The 19,824-nt window shown below is 39.4% G+C and overlaps 1 protein-coding gene across 3 annotated transcripts in view; it reads left to right on the plus strand.

Moving 5' to 3' along the window:
• Positions 1 to 19,824, plus strand: part of GRM5 (glutamate metabotropic receptor 5) — a 512,152-nt gene that overhangs the window by 484,367 nt on the left and 7,961 nt on the right. The window contains exon 8 of one of the 3 annotated variants that reach the window (XM_042906834.1): positions 8,152 to 8,247. The exons of the other annotated variants lie outside the window; for them this stretch is intronic. Coding sequence (XP_042762768.1) covers positions 8,152 to 8,247 — 96 coding nt within the window. The remainder of the gene's footprint in view (positions 1 to 8,151; positions 8,248 to 19,824) is intronic. 3 annotated transcript variants of the gene reach the window in all.

Raw genomic sequence — 19,824 nt, forward strand, 5'->3', positions numbered from 1 at the left:
CAACTTTGCAAACCCAGGATTGCCACAATTGCCTCCCTCTCTTGGGGGAGAGCGGTCGTCCCTGCTCTCAGGCATGTAACTGTCACAGAAGCATGGCCTCCCTGCCCTCCTCAGCCCCTCACATGCACGCAGAGACCAGGAACCCTCTGTCACCACCACCTCCTCTTGGTCTTGTCAAAATCAAGCGATTTTAAAACCTGAGAGAAATGGGAACTAAGATTCTTGGCAACACTTGGAAACACTTTTTCTTTGTCCCTCAGGGGTCAAGAGACAGACGAGTAGAGAAAAGGAAAAGTTTGGTGTGTGGCTATGGTACCCGAGCAAGGAAGGTGAAGGAAGAGGACAGAGGAAGAAAGGAGGGTGGGGAACAGAACAATTCTTTGAGAAGAACTGGTGAATGACTCTGTGTACAGGAGGAGAAAGCCAGTTTGCATGGAGCTAGGTTTGGATACAGATTACCGCCTCACCTTTGATAAATGTTCTTGCTTTTACCGTTTCTACAGCTGCATTCATGCAAAAAAGCATCTGCCATGTTGCTGCTGTATACCAGCCCCTGCCTTAGGTGCTTGCAAAAGGAACGCACGTGCCCTTGCTCCTGTGCAGTTTACAGTTTAGTGAGGAAGATAGCAAGCTAGTGAGCAAACTAATATCTAATTAGAATTTGAAATATGTGTTCTGAAGGAAGAGAACAGGGCGCTAATAAAGACTAACAGGAGAGAAAGGCTGAGATAAAAGAAAAGAACCTCAGGGTTCCTGGGTGGCTCAGTTGGTTAAGTGTCCAACTTCATTCAGTTCAGGTCACCATCTCACAGTTTGTGAGTTCGAGCCCTGCATTGGGCTCTCTGCTGTCAGAGCAGAGCCCACTTCAGATCCTCTGTCCCCCTCCCCCTCTTTCTGCCCCTCCCTTGCTGGCTCTCTCTGAAAAAATAAATAAACACAAAAAAAAAAGAGAAGAGAACCTCATCTGTCTCCATTTCATTTTCAAATCCAGCCTAAATTCTGGCAGCCTAAGTTAGGGCATGTGGGAGCAGACAGATCCTGTGAGCTAGGTCTAGATGGTAGTAAAAATTAAAGATTCACTAACCCATAGAATGTAATGGAGATCATACAGATCATGTCCCATAGGCAGACTCATGGCATAATATTCCTAAGTATCAGAATTATCTGGGAAAAACCTGCCTGGTTATAGAAGTTATTAGAACAGGGAAAAAATGACAGGTATAAAAGTACCACTAATATGCACCTATTAAAATTAAGAATTTTATATAAACTATGTTACCTGATCCCTGACATTTCCATTTGGCAGATGGGGAAACTATAACTCAGAAAACATTAGCAAGTCTACTAATATAACACAGCTGGCTTATGGTTTCCTTGTGGGATAGGAGGCAAACTCTGGGAAGCAGTAGTAGATTCGAGTTTTTGGAGACTCAAGGTCATACAATTTGGGCAGGGGACTCTGTTTAAGAATAAAGGTAACAAAATATGAATACAAAAATAGGGACAGGGCCTTGCAAGGGACTGCTGTGAGGGTCTCTGCTTTTCCATTACTTTCAGAGCAAATCTGCTTCCACAGAGAAGCACTGAGGGCTGGGCTCCAACCAACCCCAAAGTGAGAAAATCAAGTTACTTAAGTGCAGATTGTAACCAAGGTCAGTACCAAAGAGGGAAACAGGGATCAGTTTTCCTATCCAGTAGCGGTAAAAAGGGTCAAGACAAGAGCAGAGGCAGGGGCTCAAGCCAGCAGATCAGGAAAAAGGTAAAAAGAATAAAAAAATAGCACAGCTCCCTGTGTACTTTCAGCCATTTGAAGACAGAAGCAGGCCCAAGAAAGGGCCCAGCTAGTTTCTGCAACCAACATTTTAGTGAGAAACAATATACATCAGAGTTAACCAATCCGCTAACCTTGGACAATTTACTTAATCTCCCTGTGTGCTGGCTCTTCCTCCCTTGTAAAACAGGGATATGAGTAGTACCTAATCCCTAGGCCAGTTGCAGAGATTCATTCGGTAAATAAATTTGGGTGCTTAGTATGTGTGCGGTATATTCCCAGTGCTTAGTAAACATTGGCTTCTCTTGTCATTACCCAGCTTGGTCTGACTCCAAAGCTTTTCCAGTTGTTTATGCACAAAAATGTTAGAAAGAATTCCTCTTGGAAAAGTACTCATCTGATTTCAGGAAGAATAAATTATTTTGTCTGAAAATTCCTTAGTCCTAAAATAGAAGGCAGTAACTTTTAGTTAATACTTTGCTGAAGCGTTTATTTAGACTGATCCTATTCTCATATAGAGATCCTCTGCCTGGTCAACGTGTTGTTCCTCCCCGAAAAGTTTTCCCTATTGAGGAGGTTGTGTAAGCTTGTAAAGTACTTTAGAATTAGTTTTGAAATCTGTATCTTCCTGGGTTTCTATTGATTGTGAAACAAATAGCCAAATCAAAAGAAAGCACATGGCGAAAGGCAATGGCTTAAGATGATTCATATTTGAAAACAAGTTTCTCATCATAAGTGGGATTAAAATACATCCTTGGGGAATTCTCTGGAAGCTAAATGAAAGGCTTTACTCCATACAAAATTTAACACATTTCCATAGTAGTGCTATGCTGTAATTTATTAAACTATTCTCTGGTGGTTTGTTGTTTTGTTTCATTTCTGCTATTTTTCTAGAACACTGAAAGAAAAAATCTTTGTACCGAAGCCTTTGAGCTTCTGTTGAATAATTTCCTTAGAATAAATTCCTATGACTAGAATTACTGGGCCAATGTAGCTGATTCTTTACATTTTAATTGTTTATTTGCATTGCTTCCCACCTGTCAACTTCTACCTTCCTTTTATTTTATACAGGACAGGGCAATATGTTCCCTGGCAGCTTCTCAAATTCTTTCCCAACTTATGTTCATTTCTGACATTATTTTCTCGGGCTGTTAATCATGCTTATTTCTTTTGTTTTTAATCTGAAATCTCTGAGTGAATCAACTTGACATTGCAAGTCTGGACACAAGCTGTTTTTCTGGATAGGGAGACCACAAGATCTGCCGGAACAAGTAGTAAACCATCTGAATATACTTACTTGCATACAGACACACGGAGGGCAGAAGGAGGAGACTGAAGTAGGGAATGACTTCATAATCATGAACTAGATTTGGCCTTATTCCCCTCTCAAGTGAAAATCCTTAAGGACTTCTCCTCTGTCTTCATCTAGAATTCTCCTCTGAGCAATCTAACCTGAAAGATTGCCTTGGGACTTCCTTTGGCTGTCTTTGGAACACTTTAGAGTTGTTGGAAAGTCTACCACCTCATCCTGTCTTCTGATATCACACGGTCTCCCATACTTTAACACTGATTGACAGTTATTCTTAGCAACGCCTCTCTGACTTTCAGATTTTTGTGAATTGCTGTGTAGGTAAACTCCAGTCAGAGGAATGGCAGTCTGTTCCCATGTTAGCAAGAGGCCTGGAGGGAGCTCTATTCTACTTGGCCATTGGGTAGTCAAATTTAACCTTTGAAAAAAATATGCCTATATTGTGCCCAAAGTCCAGCTGTGTTAAGTACACACTATTCCCTTCATGTATGGTATTTTCAGTCCCTCAAATAGGTTATCTGATAATTGAAATAAGTTTTTTTAGCATAAAATGAATTTAAGAAGTGAGGTGTTAATAAAAACCATGATGTTTGGAGGTAAAACATGTGGTTTCTCGCCCCGTTTCTCTAACCATTTATGGAGACTTGGCCAGACGGTGAAGCTTTCTGAGCCACAGGTTCTTCTGAAGGATGAGGATAATAATTACTTAGTTTGTTGAAAGAATCAAATCGTACAGGAAAAGTTTTCTACAATATTGTAAAAGCTATTCAAACACATATCATAGTTTCTGTCCTTACTTGATGACTATCATGATCCAAAATTAGGATAGTCCTAAAGATAATGTATCAAAAAAATCTGGAAAATAAAATGCAAAGGGTTGCACTCTGCCTCATACAGTTTTAAAATTAGAAGCTGTGTTTTTGGATGATTGCTAAAGATGTTACCTATGGGCAGGTGTTTGATGTGAACTTTGTCTAGAGCCCAAAAACTGAGGGTAGGCTGGTGTTTGAGAAGCCAACATGGGAAAAGAGTTGAATATTTCCAAAGCTGTTTGAAAGGTCTCTGGTGGTATGGAGGGGAAATAGAAACAATGACTAAAAACCAAAAGCAGAACTCTGTCTAAAGCCAGGGAGGGAAAAGGAAAACTAAGAAATAAAATCTGGCTCCAAAATTTGCTAAAGTCAGCCTCAAATATGATGGCACCTAGAAGAGAATTCCAAAATCATCAGAGCCAGGACCACTTTTACATGGGTCTATAACTGGACGAGGTAAGGGATGAGCACATAGGGACACAACTATGTATTCTTTATTTTGTTTTTCTTGATACTTTCTTAGTCTAGTGACAGGAAAGGTAATTGAGGAGAATCTCTAACAAATACATGCACAGCAATGCCAGTTCTACAAACATGTGACCAAAAGCTTTATGGAAGTACTTACAAGTGCTATGACTTATGATAGTTCCCATTAGGTAATCAGTTTGAAAATGCAACACTAAATCTGTAGTAACTAGTTATTTTGGGTTCAAGGACCCAATTCCAGTGTGAATGTGTCGGTATGGGCAAGTCCCATACCAACAAGCAATTCTCTTGACCAGCTGGGTGTCTTATAATTCAACTCAATTCTGGCACTATCCACCTGGAGATTCAACAGGTTAAGGGTTCAGTCCTACAAGATTGCTGCCCCTCCTCTTCATGCCACTCACGAGTCCAGACTATTGCTTTTGCTTCTGTCTGAGCTGTAGACTGGAGGTTCTAAGGACCTCCTCTTTAAATTTCTGAGCCAGTTGCAAGTCAGGCTGTTACCTATATTTTTGACCAACTGGCTGTGAACCAGAGATTCTCATGACCCTCTCCTCAGGTTCTAATAATTTCCTAGAGTGGTGCACAGAACTCACAGAAACATTTTGCTTACCAGAGCAACGGTTTATTGTAGGATATAACTCAGGAACAGCCAAATGGAAGAGATGAGTAGGGCAAGATATGTGGGAAGGGACACGGAGCTTCTATGCCCACTCCAGGCACACCACACTCCCAGCAGCCCCGTGTGTGCACCAACCCAGAAACTTTCCAAACCCGTCCTTTGGACTTCTATGGAGGCTTTATTACAAGGCATGATTGATTATATCATTGACCACTGGTGATTGAACTCAGTCCCCAGCCCCTCCCCCCTCCTTGGAGGATAAAGGGGTGGGACTGAAAGTTCCAACCCTCTAATCACATAACTGGCTCCACTGGCCACCAAGCCCCATCCTTAAGTGCTTTTGGGAATCACCTTATTAACATAACAAAAGGCATCTTTAGGACTTTTAGCACTTAGGAAATTCCAAGGTTTTGGGAACTGTGAGCCAGGAACAGTGGAAGAAGACCAAATATATATAAGAAATATATATATTCTCACATATATTTAGTCACCTATATTATCTATATTTGGTCATCTGAATAACCAAATATATATATATATATATATATATATATATATATTTATAAATCACCATATCACACTGGTTAGGGCTATAATTAGCATAGCTTCCAGTAATTAGCAGTGGAGTCTGTACCACGTTATAAGAGCCAGTTGTTTAGGTGTTCTCTAAATGTGGGCTATTGAGAAAACAATCCTTTGTTTTTTCCCAGTCTATCTCCCTCTTTTTCTACCTATTCAAATCTAACTCTTTGAAGACTCTCCTACTTTTTCATATACAATAGTGTGTATAAAAAGGAATAATATTTAAAAGAAGACAAATGATTAGGTAAGACTAAAGCATTTGTTAGTAACTTGCTTTAGGGTCTTCATAAACACACACACAGGCGCGCGCGCGCGCACACACACACACACACACACACACACAGAAAAAGACAGAGAGAGAGACAGCTTATAAATATCCAAACCAAATGCTATAAACAACCTTAGACATTCTAAGACTCAGCCTTGGTATGAGAAAGTAACAAAAGTAAATAAGAGGTAGGGGGATTTCAGTATCAGAGAATCTAAAACTTAATTCAAAGTGGCTGACATGATAAGATTCATATAAAAAGTAATTCTGAGCTTAAACAGGTTAATTCAGTCATTGAATTGTCTAAAATCTACATTCTTCTAATCTTTCAGGCCACCATTTTTTAGAATGTTGGCTTAGACTCTCTCAAGCCTGCAACATGGTTGTAGCATTGCCAAGTACCACACCAGACAACTGTCCATAGCAAAAAGATACGATGGTTTCCAAGTGTTTTCTTGCCAAGAGTAAAAATAAGAACACAAACAAAAACAAAAAAACTGTTCTTAAAAAATCTCCAGAAGACCCTCTCTCATTGGCTGAAACTGATCAACAACATACTGCCTTCTTCCCTTCCTTCTCCCACTGCACTGTGAGCTCTGTGAGGCAGGACCTGTGGATTAGTTATCTCTATGTTTCCAGACCAAAGTCCATTGCCTAGAATTAAATGGATGCTCAACTAATGTCTGTTGAATAAAGTAATCTATTCCATCCATTTGGCTTGATTTAATGGGCCATTTTTATTCAAATACTAAATACTTTTAACATCTTAGAAGAAAAGAAAATTCAGAGGGAGGCCTCTATCCAGAACTAATAATGATTTTGCTTTTGTTGCACTTCTTAATTAATTTTGAGGCAGCAAGAAAAGAAACTTATGGCAAAAATGACATTACCAAGGGTAAGCAAGTCTTCTGATACTACGTCATTTTATCACGGCCTGTTGAATACCAGGGACTTGGATGAAGTGATATCATATTAGGCTCCAGTTTGAGAGAAAAAAGGCAATAAACCTTAAGAGTCTTGGGCTGCTGCAAGGTCTACCAGCAGTCATTCTCTACCAATGAGGCTTGTGACTTTGGTCAAGTCAGTTAAGTAAGTCGCAGTGTCCTCCTGTGGCAATGAACACAACAGTACCCTCTTTAATTAGCCACAGGCTTAAACCGATGTATAAAAAAAGATGACTTCTGTGAGAGCATGTTGGCTTTGAAAACGGTCATTCAAATATGAAGGTTCTTCTTGATTCACCATGTAGCAGACTAACACTGGGAATCTTATAACTCATTTTAGACAAAACATCTAGTACCTTCCAGATGTGGTGATATGCCACTTCTGACACAAAAGGGGTTCGAGCTGTCCTCCACAATGTAGGCAGCCCAGTACTGACTGTTCAGCTTCAGCTTAATGGTTATATAAACCTCTTACATCCAAGAAATATCTCTTCTCTTGGCATCACCAGTCTCTCCTATAATGCTCAAACATAATACCACTCAATGAAGCTTTGTTAATGATAAAAGCAATTTATTTTATTTATTTTTTTAATGTTTATTTATTTTGACAGGGCGGGAGTATGTGCTCTGGCATAAGTGGGGGAGGGGCAGAGAGAAGAGGAGAGAGAATCCCAAGCAGGCTCTGTCAGCGCTGAGCCCAACACAGGACTCAATCCCACAACACTGGGATCATGACCTGAACTGAAATCAAGACATCCAACCGACTGAGCCACCCAGGCACCCCAGAATGATTAAAAACACAATCATAATGGAAGGCAACATTACATTACAATGACTAAAAGTGTGGGTTCTAAACTTGGACTTCTATGTTCAAAATCCTTGATCATTCTACTTAATCCTTAAAATCTTAGGTTTCTTTTCTTCAGTAGAGTGGATATAATAATAACAGAGGCTCTGCCATAGGGTTGTTGCCAGGATTAAATTCAGAGAAAATCCTAGCACCATGTCTGGTGCATAGTAAACACTAAATAAATTCTAATTTATTGATATGAATCTTTTCCTCAGAGGCTAGGAATTGCACTCCTTTTGCCTTTGACTATTGAATGTGATGAAATCACAAATTAATAGGCAATCTGGAAGGGTAGATCGTGTGTGGTTTAACAAGAAGTAACCCTGATGTGATGCATATACCATCACAAGCATCCAATAAGTATTACAGGTCAGCCACTGCCGTGAAAAGCAGACACCTGTTTTAACACAGGACAACCCTCTGCAGCCACAGCTGTCCCTCAGCCTGGCCAGTGAAGCACACAATCATATCTTTCTGTTTGCTCCTGTCCTTGTTCATGCTTACCAGGTACAAAGACAGGAGACTGGCCCAGCACAAGTCGGAAATAGAGTGTTTCACCCCCAAAGGGAGTGTGGGCAATGGTGGGAGAGCAACCATGAGCAGGTAAGCAAACCGTGAGTGGCCCAAGGCGGTGTGAACTACATGTACGCAAGCTACAGGAACAGGTGGCTCCCTGGTCTAGGTCCTCACTCCACCGTGCACCCCATGCAGTGTGTCCAGCCTGGGCCACCATTGGTTTTCTGTGTGTGTGTTTGATTTGCAAAACCCATGCCATCCTCGTGTGAAGTGATGGGAGCCTCCTGTCCCGGATGCTGCTGTCTCCCAGGGTTGTGTGCTTTGCATGTCTGAAGCCTTAGCTCACAGCTCTCCCATGGATTTCAACTTCTTGGTCAAATGCTTCTGGAGTTTGCAAAGTGGAAGAGATTGGAGGAAATTCATGTTTCAGGACTATCCAATCGTTTGTCAAAACAAATGCAAAAGCCTAGGACTGGTTCTGAGGGAAGGGCTTCAATGAGGGAAGATTCCAGCCCTGATCCCAGACAAACCAGGGAATTAATCTGACTTATTTTCAGTGGAACATCATCTGACAGCCAAGGGCAAACGCCAAGGCCAAACTAGCAAGGTGTAGAGTCAAGAGGCTTTTCATGAACTGAAATCAGGAAAGCTAGTCCTCCTCTGGCTACCATAGCTTTGCAGCTCCTTTATTTCTCTGTGTTCGGTGGCAAACACCCCCTGTTGCTGCGCTGTGCATGTTCCCTCATACCAGGTACCCCCAACTGAGCAGTGCCCAGTAATCTGGGTTGTTTAGAACTATAAGCATCAACTACGCTGTGTTGCATGAAATGAACGTGCTTTATTGCATGGGACTGGGTTTTAAGAAAAGGACTCTGGAGAGAAATACTGTCAAGATTGGCATTAAACGAGTACAGAATGCTGGAGCAGCCTTGAGCTGGGGAATCAATCACCGTGAACTAACTCTCCACGTCTAATTTGTTGTGCCATTTCCCCATCCACCTGTGGTACAAAACTGTGGAAGGGAAGCTCTTACAAATCAGCCTGGGCTAAAGTAAAGGGAAAGTGCAGAAAGTGCAGTGTGTACATGTGTGTGCACGTGCTGAGAGCAGAGCCTGAGATCCAGCTGCACAGCAAGAAGATAACCCTGTTGAATCCTTTGAACTTTCACCCCAAGTATTGTATTTGCTTCCTCAGTAGTTGGCTCCCTCTGGTTTTCAAAATGATGTCTAACTTTCTCCAAGGATGACCGCATTGCACAACTTCTGGGGGTGTAATTCATGTTGCAGTCTGTGAAAATGGTGTGCCAAACTGTGCAGCATAGTCTGACCAATCATTTAAAGCAGCCCTGGATGAGAGGCTGGCCCACTTTGTCCCTGGCTCCCAGACAAAGCAATGAGAGCATGTATATCTGTATAGGCATATATGGTGCACATTAGTGTATTTGATGCCCTTATATCCATGAAGCCTTTATACAGCCATGTTTGGATCTCAGTGTGTTTGAAAGATAACCCTCAATAGATCATTCTGTGGGAGTAACTCAACAGACTGCTATTGGGCCTACTGGTTTCCTTCCATTCAGATATGACAAAGTGCCATAATTCCTGTCGTTGAAAATCAATCAAACAGCACTGGAGTTGGCTGGACAAGGTGAAAATGACTGTATCGAATGTGTTACATTGCTACAGAGTGTAGAATCAGAGTGACTTCTGATTTGAAGCAATTGTCTAGGACGGGACTTCCCAAATTTGGCCCCCTACCAAACATACTAAGACAGAATCTGCAGTGTTACAAGTTTCCTAGGTCGTTTCAATTTAGCCAGTCCATAAACTGATATTTTGGAATAATCCATTTGTCTAGGAGGTGATATGCAGCTATTCCCAGCAAACGTCAGGTCTCAATTCTGCCATGCATTGTTCTTGGGAGTGTTTGGTCAATGCTTAGAACTCTCACATCTGATCAGCCCAGTGGTTAGATTTGCTTAAGACTGTCTTGATTGAGAATGGTAAGAAGGAGACAGCAGACAATGGGACACAGAGGTTAAGGGGACTCCAGATCAACTGGACCAAGCCTTCCTGGATCAGGTCCAGATCTACAGAGATAGCAATTCAACATATCTACACTGAGAATAGTCCAAGTTTCTTTATAATAACAAGATAATAGTTACCTTTGTTTCCTCACTTGTTTGGATATAGCCAAGGTAATGACAAGGGCTTATTACATCCTGGTGAGGCCTAGGAGACTAATGCATGCGATAGTAAGGATAGTTCTGTTGGAATGACCAACCTCAGCCCCACGGATAAGCATAATTCATTGAGAATAAATGGTTTTCCCTTCCTACTTTTTCTTCCTTACTATTTCTTTAGCATTGAATAAAAACTGATGGAAGAAAATGAAAGTGAATGGGAGGGAGAGGGAGCCCTTCAGTGTTCTAGAAAAGATTTCCTTTAGGGAAGAGAAAAGGCCTAGCAACACATAAAAGAAGAGGTCAAAATGTCTAAGACCATTGAGTATTTTTTTCCAACTTCATATTTGTTCACATAAATACACACATACACACACAATGACATTTATCCAGGAGAAATAAGTTTATCTTTTTAATTTACTTTTATTTATTTTTTACATTTATTTATTTATTTTGAGAGAGAGGGTGGGGGGCAAGGGACAGAGAGAGAGAGGGAGAGAAGGAAAATCCTAAGCAGGTTCCACACTGTCAGCACGGAGCCCAATACAGGGCTCAAGTTCATGAACCAAGAGATCATGACCTGAGCCAAAATTAAGAGTTGGATGCTTAATGCACTGAGCCACCCAGGAACCCTTTTTATTTTTTATTCTTTGAGAGAAAGAGAGAGAGCACATGCACATGCGAGGAGGGGAGGAGCAGAGGGAGAGAATCTTAAGCAGGCTCCATGCTCAGCCCAGAGCCCGACACGGGGCTCCATCACAAAACTGTGAGATCATGACCTAAGCAGAAATCAGGAGTCAGATGCTTAACCAACTGAGCCACCCGGGCACCCCCGGAGAAATAACTTTAAAACGAATATTAAGAGAAAAGATATCAGAGAGGAGACAACTGCAATGTAAACCGTTTCTAAATAAGAGGTTAGAGTAGTTAATCCCAGTTTTCTCCCTCTGGAATTGAATGGAAGGGCTGGGAAAGAAAACCTAATCAACTTTTACAGATACTTTTAACATCCACTGATGAGGTCCTCTTTCTTGTCTGCTCCCAGTCCTTCCCCCAGTTGCTTCCCAGGGTCATAGTCAAGCACATTTACTCTGCAAAGATCTGGGCTGGATCTCTGGCCATAACCAACCAACCAGCCCTGGCAGGGGAGTGCTGAGGGAAGCTCAAACCACCACAGAAACCAGAGGAGTGTGTCCCTGCACCTTATTTGCCTATGTTTTCTATGTTGAAGCTATGAACAGGACAGGACCTGGTGAATTCATGCCTGAACTCTTCTTCCAGAGCCAAGTTACCAGCAGGGAAAGAGTTTTACAGTACATGTAGCCCTAGAGCTGAACACTATTATCTTCCCTGAAACAATGACAGGGCCTTAGAGATAGTCCATCACTTCCCCCTTTTCCCTCCACCCCCACATTTGGAAAAGACTAAGAACATTATATGTATCCATAGCACACTAGCTTCCTGAAATATTATGTTGTTTTCCTTTTATGTGAATTTATTTTTTCTTTCCGTCTGAATCTAGCATAACTTGTCATCTTTTCATATTTTCACAGTGGACAGTCTAAGTGTGTTTCAGATCAGAGACCTCCTGATTGCAGGAGAAGTGAAAGAGAGAGTCCTAAACAGGGAGGTGCTCTAAGAACCGGAAATTCTCTAAACCCTGTTATCGTGTGAGTTCATACTGAGAGAGTCCACCTCAGGGATGGCTAAAACCTCAGCAATGAATGTTATTATCTCCTGTCTCAGCAGGGCCATTCCATCAGAGTGCTCACTGGAGTCTGCATTCTGAAGCACTCACGATGTATCCCCTGAAGGGGGGGGGGGGGGGGGAAGCACAGACATTCTGAGCCTCTCAGTCTCTCTTTGAAAAAGAGCTCCCTAATCAAATGAAATAGACTGATCTACAGTGTCCCATCAGTGCTTGAAGGGAGGAGGGTGGTGCGAGGTTATTTTTACTGTTGCAATGTCATGATATCAACCACCTGAGTCACTGATTTTTACCTAATAGATGCAGCATCTAATTTTAGTGGGCATAATAAATGTCTACTAGGGCCTTTAGAGAATCTAGTAACAGTGATGTCATAATCACCAGGAACTCAGATTTCAAAAGCAATCCCAAATTGTGATGTCTGTGTTAAGATTGTTTTGCCTTTCATTAATTCAGTGATTTCTTCCTTGGTGTTATGCTCACTCATTAAGCACCTACCATGAGCCAAGCACTTACAGGACTCTGGAGATAAATAGATGACCAAGACTTGACTAATGCCCTTGCAAATCTATAGTCCATGGGGGAACAACATCAGAAAAGATAATTGCAATGCAGCAGTAACCCCTGTCCCACAGGAACATGTATGTGTCTAATTAAATCCTCATTTAATATCAGAAAGTACAGTTTATGCCAGTGCAAACAGAATTAGGAGTAAAATAAACAAAATAATATTAACCTGAATTGAGTTTTGAAAAGGACTACACACAGTTATACAAAATTCAGAGCCACAGAAGAGCAACGTTCTTTCTTTCTACTATGAAGCCAGCTAGTTTCATAATGATAGGAATGCTGCAGTAGTCTTCTCTTCATTCCTCCCCAAAGTCAGTTTCAAATTAATGTTCCAACTTATATTTAGAGACATTCTAAAACAGGTAACAATATCAGTTACTACCGTTGCTGTAATTATTATACATCAGACACTGTAGCAGTACCTTCTTATTGGTTATGCACTCAATTCTCCCAAGAATGACCTTTCCATAGTACAGATGAGGAAAATGAGGTCCAGGGATATCCAATAACCTAATATTAAAATGTTTTAGCGAAAATTCTGAAATCAAAGACCTTAAAACCTGGTTCCGGCACTAGTCAGTGTGACCTGGAGGTGCCATTTTACCTCCTTAATCTCTCTTTTCTATAAAATGAAGATAATAATACAGCACTCCCCTTACTATATAATCCTGTGAAAATTAAATGAGATAATGCAAGCACAACACTTAGCAGACTGTGTGGCATACAGAAGGCATTCAATAGATTTTATTTAGTATTACTGTTACCCAAGGCTACTTAGAAAGTCCCTTTTTTTGTTTGCTTTTTGTCTTCTATTCTCCACCTGCCATCATGGATGTTTTCCCAACGGTCAATTCTGGAAAAGTATGTAAAATAAAATAGTAACATCAACAAAATTAATTCAATGGTATAACTTCTATGCTTTAAAATTCATGTTCTTCCATGGTTACCTATAAAAGCAGCTAACTTTTATTAGAGATACACAAGACACTAGTATAAGTGCTTTACCTGTATGATCTCTTATTTAATCTTTAAAAAGGTAAATAATAAAGTCCACACTGGAGACAAACTCAGTTTGATTCTGGAATTCACACTGTAACCACTATGATATCCACCACCTGGGATAAAATCTAAACCCATGCACTCAGAATAGAGGGATCTTCCCACACTAACTCTAACTCTTTGACTTTTATTCCCTCTGTTTCAGTACATGTGTCTTCTTTTTCAGACACCCCAAATTTCTTACCATTCTCCAAACACGCTGACTCCTTTCTACAATTTCACACCTTCACATGCTGTGTTTCTACCTGGATTGCCCTTCCTTTCTCCTTGTATCCATCTTCTCCAACCCCCATTCCTGTTCTCCCTGGTAAACTCTTACTCAGTTTTCAAAACCCAAACCTAATGTCAATTCCTCTTTGAAAGCTTTCTCAAATTTCTACAATCTATTTTACATCTGACCAAACTCATAATTCTAAAGTATTTTGAGTTTACTTCTGATATTGCATGTTATCTCTGGTCACCTGTCTCTTCCCACTGAACTTAAGGTTTTTAAGGGCAAAATCATGTCTTGTTCAATTTTCTACCCTCAGAATCCAAAAGTGTTCTGGGACTGTTAATTCAGTCAATCAATCAATAATAGTACAAGAAAGAAGAACTTCTCTGTATGTAGGTTGCACTGTTTTAGGGACCACGGGGTGTTCCAGAAAGTATGGAATAATCTCCACCCTAAAAAACTGACAATCTTAATAAAGGAACAAAACTCATTCTGATGGAAACTGCAGGAGCATTAGGCTACATTAAGGTGTTAAATCTGTGATCCAGGGGCACACTCTGTGAAGCATCTGACTCTTGATGTCAGCTCACAGGTCATGATCTCACCGTTTGTGAGTTCGAGTCCCACATCAGTCTCTGTGCTTATGGCTCAAAGCCTAGAACCTGCTTCTCATTCTGTGTCTGCCTCTCTCTCTGCCCCTACCCTGCTCACGCTCTGTCTCTCTCTCAAAAATAAATAAATATTAAAAATTTAAAAAAAGGAAATTTCTTAGGGAAATATTTTATAAGTCTGACAAAAAATTAGTTCAGCTAATGTCTTGTGAATGGACTAGAAATACTTAACTTTAGTAAGTGCCACAACTACACAAATATAAACCAGAGTCCTAATTTCCTTTGCTTATTTTTCCAAAATAATCACCTGTTCTTTTGTAAACAGAAAATTACTGTAAGTATATTCTACTTCTTTCAGCCTGTAGCATAATTCAAAATAGTAATGGGACTGCTTGGTTTCCCTGGCTCTCTCATCTCACTTTCTGTCCTCATCGTGTCTAACATCCTTTTTGGTGGGGGGGTTGGGGTGAGAGGGGAGGGTGGGAAAGGGGCTGGTCAAAATCTTTTGTAAGGCTGCTGTCCTTGTCCATGAAATACATATATATGATAATTTAGTAGTTATGTACAAATATAAATATTTGTATATATTTTGAGACAAAAGATTTAATAGCTTACAATTTCCTGTAAAAGGGAAGAAGGAAATCAGAACAGTCTCTGATATGACAAATACCACAAAGGGAGCAGCCTTGGAGTTATCAGTTCACATTCCTAAGCTCTAAAGGAAGAAGTCAATGCTAGAGGCATACTCGCTACTTTTACACCCACAGCAAAATATGGATAAAATCTTGCAATGTCCACTGAATCTTAGTTCCATGTTCCCTCAGGTGGATAATACCAAAATAAGGGCAAACTATTCCACAGAGCTGAATGCTCTGTAAACTTGAATCACTATTGCATCTAACTCTATGTTTCATGAGTCATTTTGAACTGACTTTTCAATGTAAGGATTATTTATTTTTTTAAATGTTAATTCACCACTTATTATGCATAAAGCTCTATGCTTCATGCTAGACAAAGATCTATGAAATAGGGTTTCTACACCTAACAATTTTTTGTCATTATACTTAACATGCCTTCAAAGGGGAGACTATGCTTTTATGACACTATGTCTTCCATACTCCTAGAATCAGAAGCCAATGGAAAGACATAGGCTTTAGTATCCTACATATCAAGATTTTACACCTTAAATATTTTCTACCTTTGTGCACATAAATCCCATGAATCTCTGTAAGCATCAGCTTTATAATCCATAAAATAGACATGATGTTGAGAACTGCCTCACATATTGTTTTGAGGAATTAAAAATAACATGTATATGAAAATACATATAGATGGATATTTTAAAGTAGTAAGATAATTTAAATGAGATCAGATACACATACAGAAGGCAGTATACTGCAAGAAAAAGACAAAAGTAAATATTAATCAGGAACATCTGTTATTTTTTATATGCACCTACCTAATTAATTTTCTGAGAAGCCAGAAAAAGATTTCTGTCATCTGAGGAACCAGGAAGATTGACATAAACAAGATAATAGTGTATAGGATACATGTAAGAAGTTGTTTGAATACTAAAAGGATAGAATTTCTTTTTTTATTGAGATAAAATTGACATATAAAATTGTATTAGTTGTAGGTGTACAACATAATGATTTGAGATATAGATGTATATATATCTCAAAATGATTACCACAATAAATTTAGTTAATGTCCATCACCACACATTTACAACTTTTTTTCTTGTGATGAGAACTTTTAAGATCTATTCTCTTAGCAACTTTCAAATATACAATAGATTATTATTAACTATAGTCACTATGCTGTACATTAGATCCTCAGGACTTATTTATCTTACAACTGGAAGTTTATACCTTTTGTATCTCTTCACCCATTTCACCCACCACCTGCTCCCTCCTCTACCAACCACCAATCTGTTTTCTGTATCTATTAGTTCAGGGTTTTTAGATTCCACATTTACATGATATCATGCAATATTTGTCTTTCTCTGACTTATTTTACTTATCACAGTGCCTTCACGTTTCATGCACATCATTCATATTGTAACAAACAGTGAGATTTCCTTATATTGGGAATGGCTGAATAATATTCCATTGTGTGTTTGTATTTGCATGTGTGTGTAGGTATATGTGTGTGTATGTATATGTATTTTGTATGTATGTGTGTGTATATATATATGTGTGTGTATATATATATATATATATATATATATATATATATATATATCACATTTTCCTTATCCATTCATCTGTTGATGGACACTGAGGTTGTTTCTGTGTCTTGGATATTATAAATTATGCTGCAGTAAACATGGGGTGGTAGATATTTTTTTAAGACAGTGATTTCATTTCCTTTGGATAAATACCGAGAAGTGAGACTGCTGGATAATATGGTAGTTCTATTTTTAAATTTTGAGGAATATCCATATTGTTTTCCATAGTGGTTGCACCAATTTACATATCACCAAGGGTGCATGAGAGTTCTCCTTTCTCCACATCCTTGCCAATGCTAATTATTTCCTGTCTTTTTGATTCTAGCAATTCTAATAGGTGTAAGGTGATATCACATTGTAGTTTGCATTTTCCTGACGATTAGTGATGATGAGCACCTTTTCATCTAACTGTTGGATATTTGGATGTCTTTTTTGTAAAAAAAACACATTTTGTCTATTCATCCATCAGTGGACATTTAAGGTGTTCCACATCTTTGCTACTACAAATAATGCTGCAGTGAATACGGTAGTGTTAATCCCTCTTTGAGATCCTTATCCTAATTCCCTTGGACATATACCCAGAAATGGGATTGCTGGATTATATAGTAATCTATTTTTAATGTCCTGAAGAATTTTCATACCATTTTCCCCAGTGGCTGCACCAGTTTGCATTCCCACCAACAGTGCACAAGGGTTCCTTTTTCTCCACATCCACCAATACTTTTTATCTTTTTTTACGATTATTATCCATCCTGACATGTGTGAAGGGATCATATTGTATTGTACACTAAAAAAACCTGTTAAGAGGTAGGTTTCATGTTAAGTGTCCTCGCCACAAGGAAGAGAGAGAGAGAGAATGTGTGTGTGTGCGTTCACCATCTGAAGCATCCCAAAGGGAATAGGACTGAAACTTTCTTAGCACTTCATATCTGTGGCAGGTGCCTATTTACATCCAGTAAGAAAAAATAATCAAAAATTACCTTAAGCCAGGAGCTTCATATAGATAATAAGCATGTTGGTGGTAGATAACAACAAGGATTCAAACCTCAAAACTAAGGTACTCTTCACACATTAGATTTAAATTAAATATGTTAGGCAGAGGTACTTTAAGATCAAAAGGAATCTTTTTTTCTAAGCAGAAATCATTTTTTCAGCAACCATTCTAACAGTCTGGGGACACTTTCTTGTTCTACAGTCCCTCAGTATTCATCTCTGCAATCTTCAGGTCAATTTGTTGATAGAGAGCTTTGGAATTTATGATCGGGTCATTTTATGGATACAAACTTGGTTGTTATCATTTCCCTGGATGCTCCATAAGGATGTATCTTGTTAGCCCCTTAGTTTTTGTGCTTACCTAGCACACAGACAGTATTGCATGTGTGACTCTGGATCTAAGGTCCTATTTGGGGCATATTGTTTTGCCTTTTATTTGAATTGGGCATATTAGTGAAGTTCCATAAGCCTTGGGTTTTGCATCTATAGTAGAGGTTAATAATACCCGTTTACATCAGGCATTCAAGGAAAGCATTCTAATTTGTTTCCTTTCCCTAACACTCCCAGCCCACCTACTCTGCCCCAGACACCATACCAAGCATTGGAAATGCTCCCAGTTACTGCCCTTGGAGTGCTCAGGTTTAATCCAGAAACTTGTAAATAAGTGATTAAAAATACCATGCAATAAGTGCTATATTATACAGCTGTTGTGAAGGTCAAATATAATAAAACAGATGAAAACACCTTGTGAGGTATAAAATTCTATTCAAAGGGGAGCTATTATCATTCCAGGACCCTCCTCTTCTTAGTCATCAATCCTAATCCTATGTTTTATTCAAAGCTTTAAATCAAGCTGGATTTTCCCACAAAGACTTCTCTGTGGTATCAGCCAATGAGTGCAAAATAGCTGTGTCTTCTTTTGTTCTCTCTTTATGAAATTGTAATCTGTGCTTTATAGTAATTGCTGGAGAAAATCATTAACATTTTGGGGAAAAAAATCCTCTAATCTTAGTTGAAGCACCTCAAGTGTAGAATTTACATCTCAGTATGAGGAGTAGTTTAGTTTGAGGTTTGAGTCTGAGTTGCTGAATTTTGAATGAAAAAAAAAAAATAGCTTAACTTGAGAAAGAAAATGCTCTGATGATCCAACAAAATGCCTCTGCTTGGAACATGCTTTACATCCTTTGTTAGATGCTTTCTCTTTATGGGGATATGGGGCAAGTACCAGCTGTACTAGAACCACTGGGCACTTGAGTAACCCACCCTGAATGGATCGTGACATGTCCAAAAGGCTGCCTGTTAAACCAAAGACTAGTTAAAATAGAGCCAATGGTTCTCCTCCCACAAGGACTTCATTAGAGACTGAATGCCTAGTGAGAGACATTCTCTGAGAGGATTATCATAGAAGCAGGCAGCCCCTGCTCGATCACAGCTACTTAAAAGGGAGGCGAAAGTCCACCTCACAAGGTTGTTGGAAGGGTTTCAAGGGGTTGGGTGTGTGGAATTACCTTCTTTGCCATATGTGCAACACATAAATATTAATTGGATTTTGTTTATCCATGTTATTTTAACATTTCCCAGTCTTTAAGGCCTCGTTAATCTCCACTTTATTTGCAAATCCTTCCTTGAAACTTCTTTCCCCAGTGAGCAACCTTTTGTCTAAATTCCTCCAGTACCAAGGACAAACGTCTTTTCTTTCACAATAGTTTTAGAATACCACTATATTCCTTTTCATCATTTTTTCACACCTGTTAAGATCTTAACACTGTATCACTGCATTACTAAAACAGCTTCTTAAATCTACCCTGGACACCACTATTTTGCTTGTGTCAATCTTCTTGGCTCCTTATTGCCTGAAGGACTAATTAACCTAACAGATGTTAATTAGGTCCTAACATATTCCTGAAGTAGGACCAGGACTGGGGCCAAACAAGGAATAGGGTCAATGGATGAAGCTGCAATGAGGGTTTAAAGAAGGTTATGGCGTGATTCCTAAATTTAATTGCTTTTGTTGAGCTTGAGAAATACCAAATATATAAAATACTAAATAACAAAAAATAATTCCTGCACTTAAATAACATAGAAAATAACTCATGA

Source organism: Panthera leo, chromosome D1 (assembly GCF_018350215.1).
Source record: "Panthera leo isolate Ple1 chromosome D1, P.leo_Ple1_pat1.1, whole genome shotgun sequence".
NCBI lineage: Eukaryota > Metazoa > Chordata > Mammalia > Carnivora > Felidae > Panthera > Panthera leo.